At 41.6% G+C, this 26248-nt stretch overlaps 1 protein-coding gene across 1 annotated transcript in view; it reads left to right on the forward strand.

Moving 5' to 3' along the window:
- The window catches only part of zc3h3 (zinc finger CCCH-type containing 3), a 63591-nt gene that overhangs the window by 26308 nt on the left and 11035 nt on the right, over window positions 1-26248 (forward strand). Inside the window, exons 4-8 of the mRNA XM_037113990.1 lie at window positions 9459-9609; window positions 18362-18528; window positions 22251-22329; window positions 22645-22800; window positions 23192-23261. Of these exons, the coding sequence (XP_036969885.1) occupies window positions 9459-9609; window positions 18362-18528; window positions 22251-22329; window positions 22645-22800; window positions 23192-23261 (623 nt within the window). The remainder of the gene's footprint in view (window positions 1-9458; window positions 9610-18361; window positions 18529-22250; window positions 22330-22644; window positions 22801-23191; window positions 23262-26248) is intronic.

Below are 26248 nucleotides of genomic sequence, written 5' to 3' on the forward strand. Positions count from 1 at the left end.
AACTTAAAGCTACAGACCCCCTGGAGTCATGTTAATCTGTAAAGACTTTGTGCACAAGTTCATAATGCCTAAAGATTTTTTTTTTATTCCACTGTCCATTTTTTTCAATCTATGAGCCCAACTCTTAATTTCTGTCAATTACAAATATGTATTAACACACACACACACACACACACACACACACACACACACACACACACACACACACACACACACACACACACACACACACACACACACAATATAGTACTACTTACTAATGGTGTCAGTCAGCAATCATTTTCCAAGGGGATTTTGTTGGAATCAACCCAAATGCCGATGATGGCTCACATTACATTGTGCCATCAACATTTAGTTCATAATGATAAGTTAAAACAAAAAAAAGTCAATTACAAGTTTAAAACTTGTCATTTACTACAAAATCATGTCTATAATCTCTCTATACTCTGTAAATTGTATATGAATTTAAGAGAGATAAAGAATTGTAAGGTATCTACTGAACAGGACACATTGATGTGCCATGGTGGAAATATTGTGTAATATTGATGGTGTTTCTTAACTACCTCATACTACCTTTGACCTTTTTCTTCTGCATTTTATTCTTAGCTATTGACACAGACACTGAAACAATAACAATGAAAAGCTAAAGTCTGCTAGTATAGAAGTTGTCAGATGTTGAAATATGTTTATTTCCTATTGCTGTGTCAAATGTCAGTAAATAACAGTAACTAAAATTGGACCAAAGCTATTCTGTTATTCTGTCATTTATTCTGATGTAATATTTCATATACACTGGTTGCATATCTATCAAGCCACTGCATGACACCTTTAACACATTCCTGATAGTAGGTCAGGAAATGTAATGAATTGACATGCTGCAGGAGAGTACCCATTAACCTTGCCATCATCATTTATAAACGAGGTACAAAATGAGACATAACTGACTGAATGGCTCTAACATTGAAGATATGGATGTGTTTAAACTTTTTATGATCTCCTCTGTCCTCCTTTATTTTCCTAAAACATGATGTTCAGCTTGTTCACATGCAACCTCTCCTAAGAGGCTCACATTGTAGTCATACCCTAGGAGTACATGATATACTCTGATAAGTTACCACATGCAGTATTTTTAAGACCATGGAATGCAGCACTCTTTTGGCAGGGTGGGGCATCAAATTATGTTGACATCTCTGGGTAGTCTGTGAGAAGTATTGCTGCGTGTCAGCCACACTGAGATCATTTTATCATAACCACGCTGGCTTAAAGCAACTTATTAAACTGTGGTAACTCCCTTGTTAAGTCTTATGTTAGCATGGCGTTGCTGTCTTCTGCGTCGCTGGAGCAGCGGGAGTCAGAAGATGAGCCCCAGGGGACGGGAACATGGGATTGCAGAAGGAAAAGGCACTGTCAATAATAAGATTTATTATCCATCAGGTTGTCCCAGGGAGGGGGCAGACAGAGACCGCTGTTCCCTGGAATTAGTTGTCAGGTGTGGAGGGGGATCAGTGGGGGGATCCCTAAGATGATGGAGGAGGGGATATGCGGTGCAGTGGCCTGTCAGTAGCCTCAGTCAGAGGGCTGAGGAGAGAGGGATAGAAAGCATGGAAATATCAAAGCTCTGAAGTTGCAGACAACTAATGTCAAAGTTTAGTCCATGCTGCTTAGACAAGGCTCAGTCATCTTAGGGGTGTGACTCCAGCTCAACACTCCCAGATCCACTTATGTGATGGTATATCTGCCACTTCATGTTGATCAAGCAGGATCTATATTAGTTAGTTGTCATGAGTTTTGAGTGGATTCCTCACTTTGACTAATGGAGGAAAATCAGACCTGTTATATCGAAGAGAGGATAAACAAGGGAAAAATAGGAGTTGGTTCATCCAAATTATATTTAGTGGTCACTAGCTGTGCAGTTTGTTGTGATGCAAGTTGCTAGGATTTTGAGATATCTCAATTTTGTTTTTCCTTTACAGTAAACAGGAAGTAATTAGAATTTTGTTTCGAAAAGGATATTTAAAGATCAGTACTGTTTATTACAATTTGGGTTTTTTTCACAGTGTAAGCCATTATGCAATGCATTAGAATCTGTAAATGCATCATTGCTCAAAGTCTTTGTCATGGAAGGTAGCATGAAGACTACTAGGGGGGTATGCAAAAATGCTACAAATCACCGGTTGCACTTTCTCAAATGTAAATATTTGATTTCCTGATCTTTAAGGTTTGGATCATTGGTCAAACAAAGCAAGCAACAAAAGGAGGTCACCCATGGCTCTTTCTCTGTCAACCAATAATGGGAATTTTATGTTACAATTGATAAAAAAAAAAACGCTGTAATTATCTAGATTTATCAACAAACAATCAACATGCAGCTGATGCTGTTTTGGCTTAATCAGGCATGGATACTAATCTGGCAATTCAAAATGGTGCATCTCTAGATGTGATCATTATAAAAAAGATTCCCCTCACCCCTATTGAGATGCGGTCACAGATCATAGAAAACAGATATCCCCAAACCTGCGCCAAAGAAGCCAAAACTATGTACGTGCATTCCACTAGAGGAAGAACACTTGTGGAACCAACCCTTTAATGTGGCTCTCTGGCAGCAAGATAGGCTACTTACAGTAGGAACGATATGTGCATCATTTGGGAACTGGAGTAGATTATCTGTGGATTCACAGCAGCGAGTCAGTGAGAGATGGATGGATGTCGTGTGAGCTGCATGCGTCTGCAAACGGTGTCTTCACAGCGCAGGGCGCCACTCCGCTCGCTCCCCCCTCATTGCAAGGCAGGCCACTGTCAAAGGTCTATTAAGGGAAGATTGAGACCCCAGCTGTGTACGTGTGAGTAAGTAAGTGTGTAAGTGTGTGTGTGTTTGTGAGTGTGTGTGTTCACATGCTCATTGGTCATGGTCCTGCAGTGGAAGATTGAGACCCCATTGCTCCCAGAGCCACTCAAGCAACACGACCTGCAGTGGTTTACAATCAGAACAACACCGTCCATACATCCCTGCTGACACACACACACACACACACACACACACACACACTGAGTGATACTAACCAACAGTACAGCTCACTATAGATGTCATTACAGTAGCCAAGGTGGAACAGCTGTGGAACAGCGTCATGGACACGGTGAGTGTCTGTGATGTTGGAATGATGGTCTAGAGGCAGATTGAGGTTCAGGTCAGAGATACTGGGTCGAGGGTGGGAGGGAGGTGTATAAGGCTGCAGGGTGGGAATCGTGGCAGCACCTTTGACAAGCCCTATTTGTCATCTGCCAGGACGCCCAAATAGCTCTGACTGCAATATGGATGGATTGTGACTACAAGCCAGGCAACTAATCCTGTACAAAGGCCCTCCCTTGTTCCACCCATACACTCTCTCTTACTCTCTCACTTGTCACTTTTTTCTTCCGGGTCTCTCTTTCATAACCTAACACACACCTTTTTCACCACAGAACTAGCTATGTGGTTCAAGTCACTATCGATATATTATGATTTTCTAACAATGATTGACCTGTGTTCTTTAAAAATTGTTTCCAGTTTCTCATAACTTGGTATTTGGACAATTTTCATATTTTTGTCACTAATTCCTATCAGCTCTGAAAATATTGTACTTAAGTAATTGCTGACGGGGTGCAACTATTTTAGTTTTACAAGATTCTGTCAAGTTCTACTTGATATTTTAAGTAGTTCCACGGGTGCCCCTGAAATTTGTAGTTTATTTTCTAAACATCGGGTTATCAGAATTTCTGGTTGCCTGTGATTACCATGAAGAAAAACCTGTACTTTCACCTTTATTCTTGTTAATCATTCATGTAATGTGTTAAGAAAAATGTAAGAAAGCCCTTGCTGAGGTCTGGAAAATCACTCAATCAAAGTCAAATGGAGTAAGAAACATGCACATTAAGATGCAGCCAGATTATATAAAACACATTTTAGGTGAAATAGACAAGTTGAATGCCCATGAAATGTTGAGAGTAACTCCTCAGCGCACAGAAACCTGTGACAAAACAAGATGTTTAAAACAAGTTTAGGGAGTAATTTTACTGTTCACCTTTATTTTCTTTTTTCAAGTAAGTTAAATTAACCTGGGGGTTTGTCTTAAACACATCTAAATGTTTCTTGACTTCTGTTTTTAGCTGATTTTAGTACTTTGTATTCTCAAATCCAACAAGTGGTTACCATGCACAATAAAATCTGTGACCAAAGTTTCGAATAAACACAAACTATGCTTTTATTTTGATGTCAGCCACAATAACAATTAATGACAATACAAAAATACAAGATAAATTATCCTGTGATAGAAAGAAAATGGACAAAGTGTAGGCAAAGAACTCCACCACAAGTGTACTATTATTGACAGAATAACAAGTGTATTATCCTAATAGTTACTCCATCCATCCATCCATCCATCCATCATCTTCCGCGTTACTCAGGGCCGGGTCATGGGGGTAGCTGCCTGAGCAGGGACACCCAGACTTCCCTGTCCCCGGACACTTCCTCCAGCTCATCCAGGAGGATCCCAAGGCCTTCCCAGGCCAGCCGAGTGATGCCATGGCCACAAATGGGGGAGGGGATAGACGTCGGGTCTGATGCCAAAAGTCACTCACAAAAAAAGTTATTGACTGACACATTGACAACCTTGTTTAAGCTCAAAACGCATTGGGATTAGGCAATACAATCTGCAAAAAACAACCTTAAATGTGGGTATAGATAGACTCCAAATGGCCTGAAACGTGCTCCTAAATGGTTTCTGTAAGGTGCATTTTCCCTCGGACACTTTGTAAAATTTTTCACATTTTCCCATTGACTTGAGGATTTTAAAATGGGCATAACAGGTGAATTGTCCTTGTTCTGGTGGTGAGGGATTGAAGAGTCCTCACCCTCACCACCCAGCCCTCCCCATCCCCTGACACCCAGTGGGAACCCCCATTGAAGAGTCCCAATGAACCATGCCATATGGCAGAACCTCTTCTTAAATGTTTGATTATGCCAGGAACACCTCCCTCGGGAAGCGTCCAGGGGGCATCCGAAACAGATGCCCGAGCCACCTCAACTCCTCTCGATGTGGAGGAGCACCGGCTCTACTCCGAGTTCCTCCCGGGTGACAGAGCTCCTCACCCTATCTCTAAGGGAGCGCCCCACCACCCTGCTAATTTCGGCCGCTTGTATCCGGGATCTTATTCTTTCGGTCATGACCCAAAGTTCATGGCCATAGGTGAGGGTAGGAACGTGGATTGACCGGTAAATCGCCTTTTGGCTCAGCTCTCTTCACCATGACAGACAGATACAATGACTGCATTACAGCAGTCTACTACCATGGCCTCATAATTAAAGGTAATGTTTTTCATCCCAGCCGCTTCACACATGACTGCAAACTGCCCCAGGACATGCTGGAGGTCCTGGCTTGAAGGAGCCAACAAGACCACATCATCCGCAAAAAGCAGAGATGAGATCCAGCGGCTCCCGAACCAGATCGCTTCTGGCCTGTGGCTGCGCCTACAGAATTCTGTCCATAAAAATGATGAACAGAACTGGTGACAACCCATAGTCGACCCATAGTCCTCCTCCATGGCCTCCCTGAACTTTTCCCAGACCCAAGTTTTTGCTTCCGCAACCTCCCGTGCTGTTGCACGCTTGGCCTGCCGGTACCTGTCAGCTGTCTCAGGAGTCCGTCGAGCCTTCCAGGCACGATAGGACTCCTTTTTCAGCTTGACAGCATCCCTTACTTCCAGGGTCCACCACCGGGTCCAAGGATTGCCACCACGACAGGCACTGGAGGCCTTATGGCCACAGCTCCGGACGGCTGCGTCAACAATGGAAGAGGAGAACATGGTCCATTCAGACTCAATGTCCCCAGCCTCCCTCGGGATCTGGTCAAAGCTCTCCCGGAGGTGGGAGTTGAAGACCTCCCTGACAGACGTTTCCAGCAGACCCTCACAATGTGTTTGGGTCTGCCAGGTCTGTCCAGCTTCCTCCCCTGCCTAATAGTTACTGAAAACTGAAATCCTAAAACTAATTCAAAAGATTCAAGATTGTTACTGTTATAAGAGTATCAACTGCTAACATAGCGTACAGTGCATACGTAAAGTATTCACAGCACTTCACTTTTTCCACATTTCACTATGTTACAGCCTTATTCCAAAATGGATTAAATTTATTTTATTCCTCAAAATTCTACACACAATACCCCATAATGACAACATGAAAAAAGGTTTGTAAAAATGTTTGCAAATTTATTAGAAATAAAGAATGAAAATATAATACGTGCATAAGTATTCACAGCCTTTGCTCAGTACTTTATTGTGGCATCTTTGGCAGCAATTACAGCCTCAAGTCTTTTGGAATATGAAGCCACAAGCTTGGCACACCTATCTTTGGCCAGTTTCACCCATTCCTCTATACAGAACCTCTCGAGCTCCGTCGGGTTGGATGGGGAGCGTGGGTGCACAACAATTTCCAGATCCCTCCAGAGATGTTCAGTGGGATTCAAGTCTGGGCTCTGGCTGGACATTCACAGAGTTGTCCTGAAACCACTCCATCAATATCTTGGCTGTGTGCTTAGGGTCTTTGTCCTGTTGAAAGATGAACCGTCGCCCCAGTCTTAGGTCAAGAGTGCTCTGGAGCTGGTTTTCTTCCAGGGTGTCTCTGTACGTTGCTGCATTCATCTTTCCCTCAGTCCTCACTAGTGTCCCAGTTCCTGTCGCTTAAAAACATCCTCACCGCATGATGCTGCCACCACCATGCTTCACTGTAGGGATGGTATTGGCCAGGTGATGAGCAGTGCCTGGTGTCCTCCAAACATAACACTTGGCATTCATGCCAAAGAGTTTGATCTTTGTCTCATCAGACCAGAGAATTTTGTCTCTCATGGTCTGAGAGTCTGAGGAGTGGTTTCCATCTGGCCACTCTATCATACAGGCCTGATTGGTGGCAGCAATGGTTGTCCTTCTGTAAGGTTCTCCTCTCTCCACAGAGGAACCCTGGAGCTCTGTCAGAGTGACCATCAGGTTATTGGTCACCTCCCTAACTAAAGCCTTTCTTCCCTGATCACTCAGTTTAGAGGGACAGCCAGCTCTAGGAAGAGTCATGGTGGTTCCAAACTTGTTCCATATACGGATGATTGAGGCCACTGTGCTCATTAGGACCTTTAAAGCAGCAGAATTTTTTCTGTACCCTTCCCCAGATCTTTGCCTCGAGACAATACTGTCTCAGAGGTCTACAGACAATTCCTTTGACTTCTGCTGTGAATACTTATATGCAAGTGATTTCTTTGTTTTTTATTTTTAATACATTTGCAAAAATCTCAAACAAACTTTTTTAAAGTTCTCATTATGGGGTAGTATGTGTAGAATTGTGAGGAAAAAAAATAATTGAATCAATTTTGTAATAAGGCTGTAACATAACAAAAAGTGGAAAAAGTGAAGCGCTTTGAATACTTTCTGTGTGCACTGTACAGTGTGTTCTCATACAGCGCAGTGATTAAACTGTTACCTAGATCTTTGTTTCAGGTTATGATCAGATGGTGTGGGCATGATATCACATGGAATTATAACCATATAAAGAAACTTAATATGTACAACTCTGTCATAAGTCTTTAATAGCCAATTGTCAGCAAACACATGTGCATGTCCAAGACACAGTTTGTGTCTCTGTGTATGTGTGTGTCCTAAACATGCAGTCAGTGTTTCAGCAGCCCCCCCAGCTCGCAGTGATTTGTCCAACACTAAATGTTTGTCTGAGATGAACTCTCCAGCTGATCCAGAGCTGCATCCTGGCTGACAAATGAAACCAACGCCTCGGGGAGGAAGAGTGAGGGGGAGGAGGGGAAAGAGAAGCTAGAATGTGTAGAAGTGGAAATCGAATCATTTTATTGTTTGTCACTGCGGCCCTCGTGGTCACGGTTTGTTATTGAATGCTAATTAAAACGGCGACAATCCTGACAATTGGCAATTAAAGACTTGTGAAAGAGGTGATAAGAAATTAGCTCCTCACTGGGTGTATAAACTCATTTGTTACCCCTCTTTCACACTCTCTTCACTCTGTCTTTTCTTTACTCATTAAGAAGACAGAGTGTTGTCACTGACCACCACAGTGAATGATTGGTAGAAGGGGAAGAGGTAGTTCAGATAATGACATGCACAAGGGGTGTTTGGGGGGTGGAATAATTTAAATGAATATGGTGAGCAACTGATTCATGTTGTATTGAATCTCCTTTTCTCAGGTTGCAGTAGTGAGACGTTACTACCTATTTATGAAGTGCTGTGCAGCTTGTGGCAAATTAAATTCTATAGGGCTTTTTGCAAAGGTAATTCTGCACAATACTTTTAATCCATGTCTTGGTCAATATAGATTTAATATTTACTATGTAATATTTCAACAGCTGAAATAGTTTTTGTCTCTTCTGCTTTCACTGGGAATACTAATTTTGTGCACACCAAATTATATTTCTGGGATCTGGGAAACATGGTCATATCCCTGAAAAGCAGTCAGGCATCTTAAGAAACACGAGCATTCAGACATTTTGGAATCAACCCATAGTGTGGTCAGACTTAATTCAGCCATGAGCCTTACAATAGCCTGTTAAGCCTGTTAAGCACACGCTCGATGGATATACTAGTTTGGTCTAGCTTCCGGAAGCTCCTTGCACAAACACACTGTTTTAACAACTTTTTATTCATTTTGAGTCCTACACACTACAGTGCTGTATTGTAAGGTGTCTGCTGATGTTGCATAACTTTTGGGGTGAGATTTGGAGCATGTTAACACGCTTAAAACACAGTGTAAAGTTCTGACCCTATGCTGTTGGCTGTCAATGCTAACTCTCCATTCACGGAGCCCTGTAATTGTTGGACCAAATGTGTTTGCGTCTTCGGTACTGGCAAGTCAAGAGTAGCTTGAGCAATGAAGCTGCATGTTTAAATCAACCGAAGTTCTCCTTTAAACGACCCAATGCAAATGCTATTCTATTATGTGCGAGTACATCAGCCAGCAAAGACCATGATAAAACAAAATGATGAATACATGGCCAAATAAATAAATAAAAACACTTAGTCCTCTTTTTTTCTATTCCGATCTCTCTGATCTTACGCCTCTTCTCTGATGGATTTGTAAAATGATATAACGAATGAGACTTAAAGTGAGACGGAGGGAGGGAGAACAGGCAGGAGGGATGAAGGCAGCGAGCAAAGAGACAGAGGATATGATTTATTAGGCTCATAAAAATTCTGCCTTTGTTATTTCCTCTCATTTTTATATGTGACACTTATTAAAGAGCACACCTGCCAGAGTCTTCAGACAAACTGTGTCTGTGCGTGTGTGTGTGTGTGTGTGTGCTCACGTGCATGTGTATTTGTTAATTTACCATTGGGGTTTTTAAGTATTGCTTCTGTTTGTGTGTGTGTGTGTGTGTGATCAGATTTTTACTGTGATCTTTCAACTTTGCTGCCCTCAGGTCCCGCTTCCTCCACCCAGCGTAGCCCTGCCTCTCAGCGGGTATACAGGACACGCTACAAGATTGTGACCCGCCCAGGCTCTAGTGCTGCACCCACCCACCACTACAACCCTGCCCTCTCCTGGAGAGCCAAGAGGATCCAGTCTGCCAGGTAATCCATGTTAACAAATGCACACCTGCTGGTCTGGCTTTAATGTGTCTCAATGGCTGATATCCTTCAGTGCAGAGCAGCGCCCTGTCCTTTATGTCACCGCCATGTGCAGCATGAGTGGAAGGGGTCGGGAATTTATGGTTCTCATTTTCACACAGTAGATAACCCAGAGAATAAACCATTTACAACACTGTGCTCCTCACATTAATTTACCGTACACCAGCAGGGAAAGCTTCTCCTCACCTAGGACAGATGCAGAGAGAGGGGGAGTGGGTGGTTGTGTCTCCTAATTTAATCCACCAATGATTGGTGATTAAATAGTGAACAGAGTATCTGAATTAGAGCTGCAAGTACCTAACCCTATACCTAACCCTAGCCCTTTTGTTAATGATTTGTTCAATTTATTGTTTCTAAATTCCCAGTAAGTGTGCTGGTTTGGTTCACTGTTGTAATTTCAGACAATTAAAGTTAAAGATGAAGTTAACTGTTAGACCGAAAAAAGAAGAACCACATTTAAGGGATCATTACAAACATTGTGTGTATTTTGACAGATAAATTGTTGTAGGAATTTTTAACTTTTTATCGACATAGGCCCCAGTAATGTCCATCACATTTTTCCCAAAGCTGGAAAGGGATGCCTTCAGATTCGTATGTAACATTGTTCTTTGATACATGACTAAGTCGTTTAGTCAGAATTGTTATGTACACATTTTTTCTATCATCAGCTATCAGTTGATCAACAAATCACTTTCAACAACAGCCTGTAAATCCTGTGCATCTTATACTGACTTGTTTATAGAGTGCATAATGTATGTATAGGTGACTGTGTTGGTGAGGTCGTCTCTGAGGGTTGAGAGTTAATTCATGTTTATGAAGAGGGACTTATTGGGTGATGGTTAATTTCATATTCATGACATTATCACTGTGAAAAAGTCAGCTACAACACATGTCTTCACAAAGTGGTGTTTTATTTATGTGAAAGATTTGAACACATTGTGCAGAGAATTAACAGGATGCTCTTCCTGGACTGATGTATGGCTAGACTGGCTCTCTCTCACACACACTCACGCACACACACACGCACACACATGCACACACATGCACACACACACCAAACAGCACAGGGTTGAAAGTGACATGAGTGCATCTCTTGTCTGTTCAGTGTATGACTGCAATTGATAATTTTTGTTAATTTTACTGTCACTAAATGAGCCTGTTATCGGTTAATTGTCGAAATCATTTCGCCTCAGAAACAGCTAGACCTTTGTTTTAATTTTGGTCCAGTTGTGAACCGATATCATCCTTAATGTTTCTAACAGTCTTCAGACCCAGAGAAATCATGATTTCACTAAAGATGAGGTTCGCAAACAACCTCCGCCTTATTGTGGGCAACATAACCAAAATCTCATCAAATATCTCCATGGTTGTTATTTCAGTGTATAACAATGAACTTACCTGTAGTGTCAAGTGTTAAAATATGACTGTTTTTGGGGGGTGAACTTACTCTGTAAGTAAGCATTTTCTTCATGTGCGTGATGGGGGTTCATTTGTGTAATCCCGATTTGGTGAGACACAGCAGCCTGGCCTGTGGCTGGACTCAGCCTCTGGTGACTTATTACTATTCATTTAGCTGCTGCAGTAAATATTGATTCATCAAGGGATTTTCAATTTGAGCTCCGTGACACCTTGTGAAATATCACCAAGTGTGTAGAAGTGAGGAAAGAGATAGGGAAGGAGGGGGACAGATCGGGTCCCCGGGGATAGTGGATCACCCACCCTTCTCCCACCCATACACTCCTTTCTCCTGCTTATCTATCTGTTTAAATCCAAGGAACCTCCACTTTTATCAGCTTGAAGCTATTGAGTGGAGCATGAGCTCATATTCTCTGCTCTTAACTACCGAGTGTTGCTCTTCATCTTTGGCCTATCAGACCCACTGATCCCTGTCCTCATATGTTCTCTGCTCTTATCTCTGTTGCCTGCTCATAGCTGAACCCCTCACTCAGGGCTGTGCATTGAAAAAGTAATCCCATCCCTACACGATGGTCCAGAGGGTCCCAATGTATTCAGTTCAGGCTGCCTATTTGGATTCGTAAGGACATCAAAATATTTAAAGTGGGACTCATGAGTATACATCAGTTTTTTTAATGTTTGAAATAGAAATCAGCTGTTCTTTATGTTTTTTAAATTTTTATACTTTTATACTATACAATATCGATCGATTCATTCACCAGTTATTTTAATGATTGTTTGTTCTATAAAAGTGAAAAACAGTCATCACATTTTCTCAATTTCAATTCAAATTGCTGAGTACAGGCGGTTGAGCTGGTTGTCCAGTAATCGGAAAGTTGCTGGTTTGATTCCCTGGCTCCCCTGGCTGCTTGTCAAGTATCCTTGAGCAAGGTACTGAACCCCAAATTGCTCCTGATGAGCAGGACTGCACTTGCATGGTGAATGTGTGTGAATGGGTGAATGTGACTGTAAAAGTGCTATAGAAATGCAAGTCCATTTATCATTTCAAAAACATTATCATGTTCAATAGCTTTAGAGCAGATTTTGTTTTTTTGTCACCACCACTTTGGAACTGTCCCAAAAAACTGTTTTAACCATCCCAAAATCAAAGTATCGCTTTCTTTGACGGTTCTTTCCATCTGTAGTTGTTAGTTAAAAGTATTATCATTTAATTATTTATTTATTTTCTCTGGAAACTTGCTGGGTTGCCACATTAAACTGCAGTTCACTGTTCAACACTTCTCTCAGTCCGTGTCCGTATTTAGTTCTATTGGCTCTTAGCTCTATATGCTCTGAGGAATTGACAGCAGAGAATCTCTGTTCATCCCGCACACATTTTCTATCGTCTTGCGACAGCAGGATGCTGTTAGTGTTGAAACAGTCTTGAGATCTTCACTGAGCCCATACTGTAGAAATAAAAAAAAAAAATAGCACAAAAATTTCATCAGTCGTTTTTGTATTTGTATTATTGAAGAGGCACATTTTTAGTAGCAGGTAAATGAAGTTTAAACGTAAAACTAAATAAACACTCACCCACTACAGATGAAGCTCAGTGGTCATAGTAATAGTTTGATTGACAAACAGTAGGAATACAAAATGCTGTTAATGAGAAGATACAGTAGAATAACATTTGATAACAGAAGTTTAAAGATGGAGACAATCGAAGTCAATCAAATATTTAAGAGAAAATGTAGTGTTCAGATGAAGATAACTGACTCACAGGAAGAGATTTCTCTCTACCAAACGTGCCGTGCTCTTACCTGGTTTCAGCCATAACGAGCTTGCCAAATGATTTAGCACTGTAGAGCAGTTTGAAGGGGCGGGGGAATCGGCTGCAGTATTTCAACCGCTGCCACCAGAAAATAGATATAATCTCAACATTAACTCCATTAATAGTAGCAGGAGTTGAATTAAGAAAGCCGTAAAGCATGCACACTGGAGGATAAATTATGGCCGAACCCTCTTTTCGCCTCCCTCACACTCGCCCTGTTTTTCTCTCAGTTCTCCCTACTTTAATTTTCTTTATCCATGTGTTTGCTCCATCGCTGTTCTCTTTTTGTTTTATTCATTTATATTTGATAACTCATGATATGAATTTCTTGTCACATCCTGCATGTAGCTGTTTGTCATTAGTGATTTTGTTTATTTCTATTTCCATCTATCTCTTTCTGTCTAATTTCTGACATAAATGTTGAAGCCCCAAACAGGGTGGGGACCCTCCAACCCCCAAATAAGTACACTATTTTTGAGTGTATACATCTGCACACACACAGACATCCACACACACTAGGTCCAGGCGCTCATCTCCTTTAGTGCTTCAGTATCGATCAGTACAGGATGTAAGAGACTGGGCAATAAAGTGAAGCAGTGCTCCTTCTTCACATCTCTCCTTTTCCCGCATTCACTCCTCCATTCATCGCCTTTTATACCCCAATTCATTAATTTACTCATTACTTATCACATTAGTCATCTATACAGTTGTGATATGATCCTCTCCTGCTGCTGTTCGCACTGTATACAACACAAAAACTCTCTAGGTTGCTTCTTAATGTTATTTTCTACCCCATACAAGGATTTTGTTCATTACAGAGAGCTCCCTTTAAGCTGGACTTGATGGGATCATGATGTGTAATGACACTGCTTTGGTTTCCTTTAAGTGCCTAAAGAGAAACAGGAGTCCTTACTGTTAGAATTAGCCAGATGAATGTTTTTGCTGTGCTCTGTTTCAAGGGTAACTGTTTCCCAATATGAGCTTACTAATGCTTGGGTTGCAGACAAATAGACAATGGCAGCATTATTCTGAGCAGTCGCACGACCCTCCAAATTCTTCCCTGTCACTAAAACAAAAGTCGGATCATTCATCAACGGTGAAGGTAGTGCTGAATTGCGCTCTCTTTATCTGTGCATCGCATGGTCAGGGCAGTGCACGTACACACACCTGCCTGTATCGCGCATGTACGTGCATGCGCATGCAGACTAGTCACAGGGGAGCTTCCGAATGCCCTTACCCCCTCCTTCATTTTTTCTTCTTCTCAACACATTTCCCCTTTTGTTTTTGGGGAGTTAATGTTCTTTTTCTGTGACCTCAAATCACTGTCTTTATGTTTTACAACACAGTGAAATGAATGTCAAGAACAGAAATTGCACTTTATAGCTGAAACAAGTGGTTGATGAGTTGATTACCCGATCAAATCTCAAACATTCTCTGGTTCCAGCATCTCAAAAGTTATGATTTTCTTCTTTTCTCTTTGTTGTGTCATTTTTATTTGAATATGTGGATATCTGACTTTTGATCTGACAAAAAAATAAGTTTGAAGAAGTGGGGGGTAAGGATTTCACATGACCTGTAGATTAGATGGTGCCTATCTCACCCATTTTACATCTCGCAAATGTCCATAAAAGCTCAACTTCCAAATTCTTATGAAGGTCTTTCAACAAGAAATTGAGAATGAGGGTAAGTTATGGCTTAAGGGACCAGAAGACTGAACAGCACCAACACAACACATCTGATGATGATGGCAATCAATCACTAATGAGCCTGATTTAGTCAGCAGGACCAATGAAACTTAACTGACACTCGAAACACCCTTTAATAAGCTAAACGCCACCGATTTAAAGAGTTGACATTACACTGTATATTTTCACTGACTTCACTCAGAAAACTTAAGAATCCAGAGAGTTTTCTCCCCTAACAAACAATGGTGAAACACTGGTGCAGCCAGACCTGGCTTTGTGAGACTAGGGGATAAAAAGATAACCTATTCCTCTTAAAAGGTCCAGTGTGTAGGTTTTGGAGGCATTTAACAGTGAGAGATGCAGATTGCAACCTACTTTATATTCCTGCTACTGTAGAAACATGGTGGAATCCATGGGAGAGAACCCTCTCCCTCTGCAGATATAAAGTAAAATCTTAAGTAATGAAAGCACAACATTCAGGTTGTTATACACTGAAACATGATTATGAGTTATATTCAGTTTCTGCCTCTAGATCCCCTTTCACCCTTGACACTAGATCTTAATCACTTTCTGATGGTTTGATCCTTGTGTTGCTTACACTCCGTGTGTCATTCACATGGCTTTATGTACTTTCACCCAGAAGTATGAGAACTTCATTTCTACTTACGTTAGGCTTGCAGCACACACTGAATGAAAAAGCCATACAGTACATGCTGGAACCTTCTTCTATGTCTACAAATAACTGAACGTGCACATGGCTACTTTCTTCTAAACACTAACACGTTCTCTGGAATTAGAGTGGTTCATTTTGAACCTTTCCTTCCAACATAAAGTTGAATTAACCAATAAGCTTCTTTGACGTGCTGAGCTACACACCATGAAGGTGTTTGTTGGCTCCTCTGCAAGCCTCTGAGACCACGGTTATAAAACTCCCATTTGTAGAGACCTGATGATGCATCAGGGGTGTTTATGTACCTTTGCCAGAATAAAATTCATGACAAACATGTCAAACAATAAGATAACTGCATGAACCTGTCAGCAGGACAGTTGCTCTGAGGTTGGGAGATAAACATACGAACTCAGTGTGAAAACACTTGAACAAACTGGATGTTACACCCACGGTCACCCCCTTGCTGCAGCCCTGTGTCGAGGTTAACTGCTGTCTGTGTTAACTGTTCATGTCATATCCCCATTAACCTCCATTGTGGCTCCCCAAGCCGCCCAGTCCTTGTTTAAGCCTCCCTGGGTGGCAGTCAGCGCTCCAACATTAGCCTCCATTACAGCTCCCCTGGCTGTAGTTGCCCCGGGTAGGGCAGCCACTGATCTTGTATCAGTGAAACTGAGTGTCTGTGCAGTTGAGTTATGGCGTGCGGTCAGGTAGACCGTGTACGTGAACGCAGGTGATGGCTGATATTCTCTCTGTTTTTTTCTCATTTGCAGCAGTGCAGCAGCTCTCTTCCGGCTGCAGCGCATTAAGCGTCCGTGTCAGTTGTTTTGTGCGTGGCGTGCATTCGGGGTAACCCTCTCTTTTCTCTGTAATGGGAGGCATGAACTCTCGCTCTAAACCCATTTCCAGCCCATCTGAAATACGGCAGCAAATTACCTCCAGCGGCACCCTGCACACCAGCCCCGATCCGCCCCAAATAGAAGTGACAGGACAGCGCAATTTATCGCCATAACCCCTGCACCACCCCACCACCACCACCCAGCCCCATACACACTGCAGACACAGCCGCCGCATACTCACACACTTCTACTGAGTGACTTTTGAATGGTGAGCGTTTGTGTAGAGGTCTGTGATTGTGTGTACTGTACATACTGTAGCAGGAGTCTGTTGTGATTCTGTGTGTGTGTGTGTGCGCATGCATGTACACGCACAGGCACGTGTGCACGCACGCGTGCATGTGTGTGTGGTCTCTACGCTCCAGTGTAGGGGCCAACCTTGCTGCCCTGGCCCCCTGCCCTGCCTATTATCTCATTGATTTCCTCCTCTCCTCTTTTCAATTCTCTCCATTTCCACACTGCCGTCCTTTCCATTAGAGGAGCAATTTAACAGAGTGCTGTGACATGGGAGGGAGAAAGAGAAGGAGGGAGGGAGTAGGGGAGACCAGAGGATGGGAAACATAAAAAAGGAAGGGAGATATAGTGGAGGATCTTGAGGAAAGATAGGCAAAAGAGGAGTGGAATTGAGGGTGGGATGGGTAGATAATATCAATCCAGCTCAGAGAATGTAAACTGAGCTGAATTGATGATTAAATTCCAAGTTGTAATAAAACCAATTCATCCTTTTAAAGAACTAGTGCATTGTCCGTAGGAAGCATGTATTCCTATAGAAAAGTGGGAGGTTAAGTAGTTTTTTCATGGATGGCTAAATGAGGTTGTGTTTGAAGGTGGGACATCAGGGATATAATTGGCTGTTTTTGACTACTTTTGATTTTACCATTATATTTCACCTTAAAAACTATTTACGTTGCCTTGTTTGGTGTCATTATTTTCAGCACAGCCTCACATGTGAGACTGTACAGTTATTTTTCATTTTGACATACTTAACACTATGGACCTAAAATCACAAAATATCATAAAATCAGAGTAGGAAATAGTTAGATTTTTTTACTGTGAAAACCACAAATATGTTTAATGAACCAATTGCATTAGTTATAATGCAAATAAAAACAGTTGTTTACTAAATTTGTGCGCAAGTTTTTGAAATGTACAAAGTTATATGTAACTATTTACATTTAAATGCAGGCGATGCCTCAGGCTCAGGGCTCCTCAGCTCATTCCTGCCTGTTCCACATTCAGCAGCCTCCTCCTTGTTTTGACTCACAACACAAAAAAACGACTACACTACACAGTAAACACACTACACTAAACACTATATAACATACTAACTATACCCTCCAAACACACTATAAGTCACAAATCTCTCAACTCTTAAAACTCGCCATCTCTGTCGCTGTCTGTATCACCGCCGGCGTCCCTCACACAACTTCCCGTTCCTCAGCAACCAAACTTGTTGCTCGTGGACACTTTCGTGACAAAAGTTTTTACCATTTCTTCTTGCACCAGACACAAAGCAAGCATGACGGCAATGTTCGCAAAAAAAGCGTGGCGGACATTATTTACCCTAAGTCTGGTTATGGATGTGCCGGTGCGTCCGGTCCGTCGACTCAGGAGATGGGCTATGTGGGGGTGGGCTAGCAGCTAGCTATACACAAACATCCACAGATTCCAGTTCCACTTTGTTGTCCTCGCGTATCTGGAACTCCTCAGACTGGAACAGACTTGGTCCAGACTCATTTAGTCTCATTAATTCACAACAGTCAGTTTAGATGCACAGAACAGGACTGAACCACAGGCAAAATCCAGCTCGCGCTTCTGCAGGGATAAATCTGCTTGTTTCTTAAGGTATGTTGTGGGCTTGAGCTCTGCAGTGATTGGCTCTGGTGTGCATGTGGCTATGGTGGCTATGGTTGGCAATGCTAGCGGAATTCGTAAAACGTTTTTTAAATAATTTATTGATGGTATCATTGTAGTCCAAAAAAATGCAGTGTTGCACATCCTTGAACCAAGCAGCAGCCATGTTGAAACTCTCAGGTCAGTCTGATCCTGATCTGCAGAGATATTTGAGGCACACAAACACAGACACACACAGACAGACAGATTCCTTGCTTTTATAGAGAGGTATATCACTTAAAGTTAATATCAGTATGAGCGCCAAAGATGTTTTCCTCTGCCTTATTTGTTTTTGTTTGTTTTTTTTCTGTGTCCCTCTTCCACTCAGGAGTTTCCTTCAGAGCCGTCTACGAGCACCACCCAATGACAGACACCTGTCACCCACCCAGCACTGGAGAGGAAGCAGAATCTGCTGGATTCATGGTACCCTGTACCAGGTGTCAGCCAATAAGCTGTCCCGTACTGTGGCATCAAATATGTCGATCAACCGAACAGGTACTGGCAATGCCATGTAAATTAACTAAAATAAAAAAAAAAAAAACATCTAGTGCTTTGTCAAATCCAAGATGACAATTAATAACACAAAGTGTGATGAATTATTGATAAAGTTATGTACTCCCTCCAACTGAAAGAGAAAGGGTCAGCTCTATTATTACATATTATTAAGTAATAAGTTGTTAACCGCTGGCTAGTTGTGACCACAGCATGAGTGGACGACTATTCAGCTGTGGCTGGCTCAGGTAGCTAGGTATATAAAATTTAATTTATTTTAAACAGAAAAACATTTGCTCTTTGAGTCCGATAATTTTTTTCACATTTAAGACATATCAAAATGGTTGGCAATTCATTTTCTTTCAGTCGATTAAACATTTAATTGACTAATCCTCACAGTTTTACATGACATATTCGACGTTTCCTACACAAAAACAGAAGTTGAAAGACAAAATGCTCTCAAGTTGGCAAAAATTTCACCCTAAATCATCAGGACCTGTCTAATCAAAGGACAGTAATCTGACAGTCATTCTGTAAGGTTTGCCCTATTTAGTGGTGTAGGTATGTATATTTTTGTAAGCTAACCCAGCAATTAGCATCACACTACTTCCATCCACACAAAGCTTATAAGATCTTTTTAATTGCATTTTTGAATATCGCAGAAAAGAAGCGCGGTGGCGAACACAAGTGTATGATACTTAGACATTTTGTTCAGCAAGATAATCTTCACAGAAGAACACCACTTGTGTGATTTTTGAAGTGTAAATTAAATCACCAGCTAAAAACCAATGGCTATAAACAGACTACATTGCGGACTTAACTTCACCACAACCAGGTGTCTTACTCCACAATTACTTTAGGGATGTTTAAACTGATCAATGTGGAAATTGTAAAGTTAGAGTTCGAATAGTTTCTAACTAAAATCGGCCTGTAAAGACAGACTAGGGAGTAGATCAGTCTCTAAGTTCACTGTGATGACATTTAATGTCCCCGACAACCTCTGTGGTCTCATTTACACACTTGTTGGCAACTGCCAATTTTAACACATGAAAGTGACTTATAAATAGTTAATTGTGGAGTATTCTATGATGTAGACAAAAACACATAGACTTCAAGAGGAGGGACTTGGATGTGCAAAAATGCTAACCAGTTTCTAGATTTTGAACCATAGACTACACCACTCTGTTAAGAACATGGATTGTGAGTATAGGCCAGTGGGTGTGTGTGCACCCTGAGGTGAGAAAGAAGTGTTTATTCATGTTCGTAGCTGCAGCTCCATCCACATCCTCTCTAATAGACTTACAGGCACTGGCTGGATTTGCCATCTAAAATAATAAAGTTGTCATCTGTCAGAGCAGCGAGGGGGAGGGTCCAGAGAACTGGACGGTGCAGATTAAAGCCTAGATCTGCCTCTACCTCCTTCTTTCTTATACACATTCTGTAGCAGCTACACCTGCAGGGGAAATTGAATAGCGCCATCCTGCTCAACTCGTGACCGGCATCACAACACACACATTCCAGAATCACGCTTCAGGAGTTGTGCTCTTACATCTTTCCGAAGAGAGTGTCGCATTTGTTCCCAGTCTGGAGCTAGTGACCTGTAATTCTGCTCTGCTGAAATCAAACCAGAGCGACTTGACGAGCACCTCAACAGCCAAAAAAGTTCCAAAATTAGAGGTCTGAATGAGATCAACTGAAACCTCAACCTCCTGGCCTCCTTGTCCTCCTCTCCAGTCCTCTTGTGGCCTCCAACAACCCGACACACACACAGCACACACCTTTCCACCCAGCATTGGTGGAGTGCATTGGGTACATAGTGTTTATGCTGTTCTCAAGCAGGGCTGGACGTCACGTTTGGCTTTGGCACCCATATGTCAAACCCCCACAGTATAAATAACCAAGCACATATCAGGTTGTTATTGCATCTGGCTGCACAAAAACACACTCAGACAGATTCAGTTCTGTCATATCTGATCAAATTAGATTGTTTGTAATTCATTCTAGATAGATATCGCTCTTATAAAATGACGCCATCAGGACATGCAGGATGAATACATAAAAAAGATTATATCTTCATTGTAAAGACAAAAACTGACCTCAACTCTCCCTCATGAATATATATATCATCAATATGTATCCATGTCTTCATCAATATGCAAAACATATTGCTTGTAGTAATGTGGCAACATTTCACAACATAAGTTGGTAAGGAGGAGTTCGGATGTATTATATGACTTGCACAAATGACTCCTGGATGTTGTATCATCTTGGCACTGCTAAAATAGGCAAGTGTAATACATCTGAATACTTACTTCTTAAATCTCCTCTGCACAAACACACATTTGCAGTCTGCAAACACCTGGTCTGTTCTCATACTTCAGCTTTTAAAGAAGAAGTGGACAGTTCTTGAATGCTAATCTCAACTAATGTTTGAAATACTGTTTATGCAAAGAAATATCCTTTATCAAAAGTAACCTTCTACATAAAGTCAGCACTTGCGGGCAAATTTATAAACAGCTCAGTATCTGCCCCAAATAGTTAGGGGGAAAAAAAAAAGTGACAATAAGCACATTATGGTTAACTAATGCTACTCCAATAACAAATTCATGTAAAACCTGATTATCTATTTATGTATTATCATCTATGTATAATGGCAAAAATTGTATTCTCCCTTTGTCTGAAATGCCATTCTTTTTATTTTGTTTAGTTCCTGTGTCTTTAAGACCCTCCTCATGAAATTGCCCTGTCTGCACTGATTGGTCATGTTGATGCCACTCATCATGTCTCCATTCATCGCCTGTCTTGTTTTAGCTTCAAGTTAGTGGCACTTTTACCATAAAGATCACCACAAGAACCCCTTCAAAAACAAAAACATGTTGAACTGGCACATGAAAAATTCAGTTACCATATTCAAACTTACCAGTCTTTCTTTTGTTAGCTTCAAATGAGGCTTTATGTGCACACAGTTTCTCTTAGTATTACATTAGTCTAACATAGCTCCAAAATGGCCACGTTAGGCAAGTATAATGCTAACACCCAAATCAACAGCCAGACTTAACAAAACGCAGCAAAACAGCATGAAACATGGTAAAAGCTTACAAGCTTACAGCTTCCAAGTTAGAAGTTGGGTCACAGACAGGTGGTATCAGTCCATTCTTCTCTCATTGTTGATAATGCAGTCCGTAGCAAAACCAGAACTTGAGTTGTGAATATACCAGAGTAGAAGACACACACACGCAATTCAATAGTTTTCCAGTTGTTGTGAGGACATTTCTATCACATGTCCGTGAAATTAAAAGACAAAGACTTGGTGTTGATTCTTGCAGCCAATAACAGAGCAGCTTTCATGTTTAGTTTGTAGCTTTGTACTGGCCCCCCAAAGTAAAATGGTTGGCACACATTACATAACAACTGGTAAACTCTTTTACCAGTTGTTATTAGGGCTTTTCCATGAAAATAAACTTAATCCATTCAGCTCTAATGTCCTTTTAGGCTTATGTAGTCATTTGTACCGGTCTTTGCAGCCAAGAACAGCGGCTATGTTTAACTCTCTGGACTGGTGCTTTCAAGAACTGGAAGCCCACAAAAACCTGACCAGGTTATCTTATAAACACATTTTGTGGATTGTTAGGCACTCAAGAAACACAAATGAAAGTGTATGAGCACTGACAAAGTGAGTTTTTTATATAATATAATAGGTACCCTGTTCTTTTCTCCACATTCAGGAAGGTTTTTGAGCACCGCTCAGGTCTCATCCACGAATCCCAATTTCAGCCGACCCTTTAGTACTCGTCATTTAGCCAGGTAAGCTTTTCACACCACCAACCTGTTTAATCTCTGCTCATGCTGCTGGCTCTCCTCATAACACAGCACCATCATGAAATCAAATCCAGCCAAGCATTTGATCCACCCTCCCAATATTAACTGCCTTTCATCACTGTCAAGTGACTGCTGTAAAGCCAGAGCTAATCTTTTCAAATTAAAATTAGCATACGGTGGACCCGAAACTCCTCATAGAGTTGAGAGTTGAATCACATACATATTGTCCTATCTGGTTAACACAGGCTACTTAATATTGATTTGTTGATACCTGTGTTTTTTCTGTGTGTCTGAAACAAGCCGTGCAGTCCAGAGGAGCCTCGCCATAATCAGACACGCTCGTCAGAAGAAGCAGTCGAAGCAGTACTGCATGTACTACAACCGCTTTGGCAAGTGTAACCGTGGCAACAGTTGCCCCTACATCCATGACCCAGACAAGGTGGCCGTCTGCACCAGGTAAAAATAAACTATTTACCTATTTACTATATACCTATTTTTTTCTGATAACAGTAAGGATGGATAATCTTCCATAAACATTATACCCGATGCACACCACTGGAGCTGCAAAGTTGGAGGAGTTTTTTTAAGGTTCAGGAAGTAAAGGTTTTATTTATTTTCCAATGCTCAGTGTACCTGACATGTGAAGCACTTTCAGGTTTGTATGGATACCATCTACCATGAACAAAGATCCACAGCAAACACACTACAATGTCTGCTGCTTGCAGTGGACCTTTGTTGCATGTAAATGCCAATCTTGATTCAAATGATTCCTCAACAATGATTTTCTTAGTTTTGTTCTTCTCTTCACTTCTGTGTGTTCAGGCATGTTTACTGTTTTAATCTGCAGGTTTCTTCGAGGCACGTGCAAGCAGGCAGATGGGACTTGCCCGTTCTCCCATAAGGTGGCAAAGGAAAAGGTAACAGAGCACAGATGCACCCTCATGCGTTGTTGGACAACATGGTGTTTTGTAGATTTTAATGGCCAAGCGTTGGGTACAGTGTGTAGCTATAATATGACACACTATGTGGGTAAAGTTATCGTGGATCGTATTCACGTTCTTGGCACAGTTCCTGTTTCCATGCTACAGGAAGAAGTGATGAACACTTGCCCTAATGGGGGGGTCGAGGCAGGGACATATGGGTAAATGATCAGCCTAAAGGTAAAAGGGGTCATCTGTTCGATCTACAGACCAGTCCTCTCCTCTCTCATCACTTCCATCCTTGTAAATATGTGTAAATGTATGTGAGTGCACAGTGCTGATAAACATACAAAAACATTTGTTAAATGACATGGAACACAACCTTCATCTCAGACTTATTGATATATAACGAAAACCAGTCAATTTGTGACCAGGGCTGTCAATTAATGGATGTTTGAATGAATTGCATTCCTGTTTTGTAGTCAATCTAGCAAAACTTTCCCAGTTTGCTTTGTTGAATTTGATTACAGTTTCCATAAAGATTAAAAAATTAAATAGCTTCCACAACCAATCCCATATAACTGCAAGCTCAATCAACCAATCAGCCAACAGCCCACTTTTTTATGTGGTTTTACTCTGTCAAACATCAATCAAATGTCAATCTAATCAAAAAGTGAGCCAATGTGAGATAGTAATTTCATGATCTGGTGTATAAAACAATGTAGAAAAAAAAATTGTTATCAACGTTCATGTCATAACTTTCCTTGGTACAGATTTAGGGGTGATGTCACTTGTCCATCAGGAAACTTGTTCCTTCGTGTGTGTGTGTGTGTTTGTGTTTGTGTGTGTGTGTGTGTGTGTGTGTGTGTGTGTGTGTGTGTGCGCGTGCATGTGTGCGTGTGCATTTTCTTTCCTTTTTTTTCTTGAGAACAACCCTATAACAGGTGCCCCACACACACACACACACACACAATGCCCTGCACCTGTGTTGGTTGTCACACTACCGCCTGTGAGTGATGAGAGCCCAGCTGTCTGTTTGTAATGGTGCCCAAACCTTTGGCCCATCCCTCCACAGGATACTCCTGCTCTTATTTCATGTGGACCCCTTAAACAGGACAGTAAGGGGGGGACATGGGATTGATGTGAGGGATGGGGGTTGTCAAGGGTTATACACCCAGCAACCCTCCGAACCTGATCCAGACACTAGTGTGGATAGCCCGAATCCTGCACCCAACCCTACTGTCCCCCCACTGCCACAAATACCTCGAAACTAGACACCCCTGAGCCTACTCCCCTGGCATTGCTGCCCTACACCCGGGAACACCAACCCCTTCTCTTCCCTCCCTCCCTCCACCACTGGCCCAGTCTGCACATAAACACATCATGAGAGCTGGACGGGCTGCAGCCTGGATAAATATTTCTGTAGCAGTTAATGAGGTAGAACTGATCCCATCCCAACAAGGAGGAGTCCCTCTCACACTCCGCCTCCCCCCGACCTCCCCCCTAACTTTCTCTACTGGACCCCCTCAGAGATATATTTAGACCAGCTTCCACACCAAACAGTAGATCTCTCCACTTACACAAGCACACACAGATGCTGTCAAGACATACACATTCACTTTCACTCTGCTGCTGTCAACTACAATTAAGGTAATTTAGCTGCTCAGCGTGACAAATTGCCTGGCACACGGGACGTCTGAACTGTTCATGGCGGTGGTGTGATCTTAGAACATCATGTCTGTTTACACATTCATATAATCTCAAGTAATCTGGTGCTCACACCACCCCAGCTCCCTTTATTCATTCATGATGACATGATCTTCATGGAAAGGAAAAGAACAGCAACACAGACTAATTGGCGAAGCCTTGTCCATGACATAAACCACTTTGTATACACCTGCCACACGATCTAGTATTTCATTAGTCTGCTTTTAGCTTTGATTACAGCACGTATTCACCGTGGCATTGTTTTTATATGCAATGTCACAACATTTATTTCTGTCCAGAGTTGTAATTTTTCGCCAAGTTCATTCGTGTTGATCATGTGAGAGCCTGCCGCTACATAAGGTCTTCTCCAGCACATCCCAGAGATTCTCAATGGGGTTTATGGTCTGTGGTGGCCAAGCCATATGTGAAAATAATGTCTCATGGTCCCTGAATCACTCTTTCACAATTTGAGCCCAATGAATCCTGGCATTGTCATCTTGGAATGCGCACCATCAGGGAAGAAAAAATCCATTGATCGAATAACCTGGTCATTCAGTATATTCAGGTAATCAGCTGTCCTAATTTTTCTGACCAACTGGATCAACCCCAAATCATAACACTTCCCCCACATGGTTGTACAGTAGGCACTAGGCATGATGGGTGCTGTTGAATCCCTTGAGTTCCCTTTGCATTGTTCATGTGGAAATCACATTCTTTGTTGAAGATAGCCGCGAATTCTAATGTTGTTGTTTTCTTTTGTTTTTTTTAACAATCAAATGCACAAGTGATCTCCAATCACAATCATTCAAGACTTTTTTCTGACCATATTTCTTCCTTGAAGATAATGGTTCACAAGTATCCTTCTAGTTTTAATGATGCGACACAATTTTATTTGTTAGTTTTTTTTCTTTGCTTGGTGCAGGCCAATAATTTGACCCTTACATATTTTCCACAACCACAGGATATATTTTCCAGCATGGTTATTTAAGAAATGAGAAGCTACTCACTTCATCAGCAAGGGTTTAATAACTTATTGCCTGATGAAACATAATAATCCCTGCAGTAATTACTCAATGGAAGGCTTTTGCCCATTTGCTAAGTTAAATCCAGGTTGGGAGATTTTTTATTAATTTGATGCCAGAAATAGGCATGGGTAATAACTCATATGTTTTGCTCAGCAAAAGAAACTGAAGTCGTTTTGATATTTTTCAATGTAATTGCTAGGTTCTGGTGTCTGCATGTGTGTCTTCTGCAGTTTTCTGCCATCAGTGTTATAC

The sequence above is a fragment of the Acanthopagrus latus genome, chromosome 11, assembly GCF_904848185.1.
Source record: "Acanthopagrus latus isolate v.2019 chromosome 11, fAcaLat1.1, whole genome shotgun sequence".
NCBI lineage: Eukaryota > Metazoa > Chordata > Actinopteri > Spariformes > Sparidae > Acanthopagrus > Acanthopagrus latus.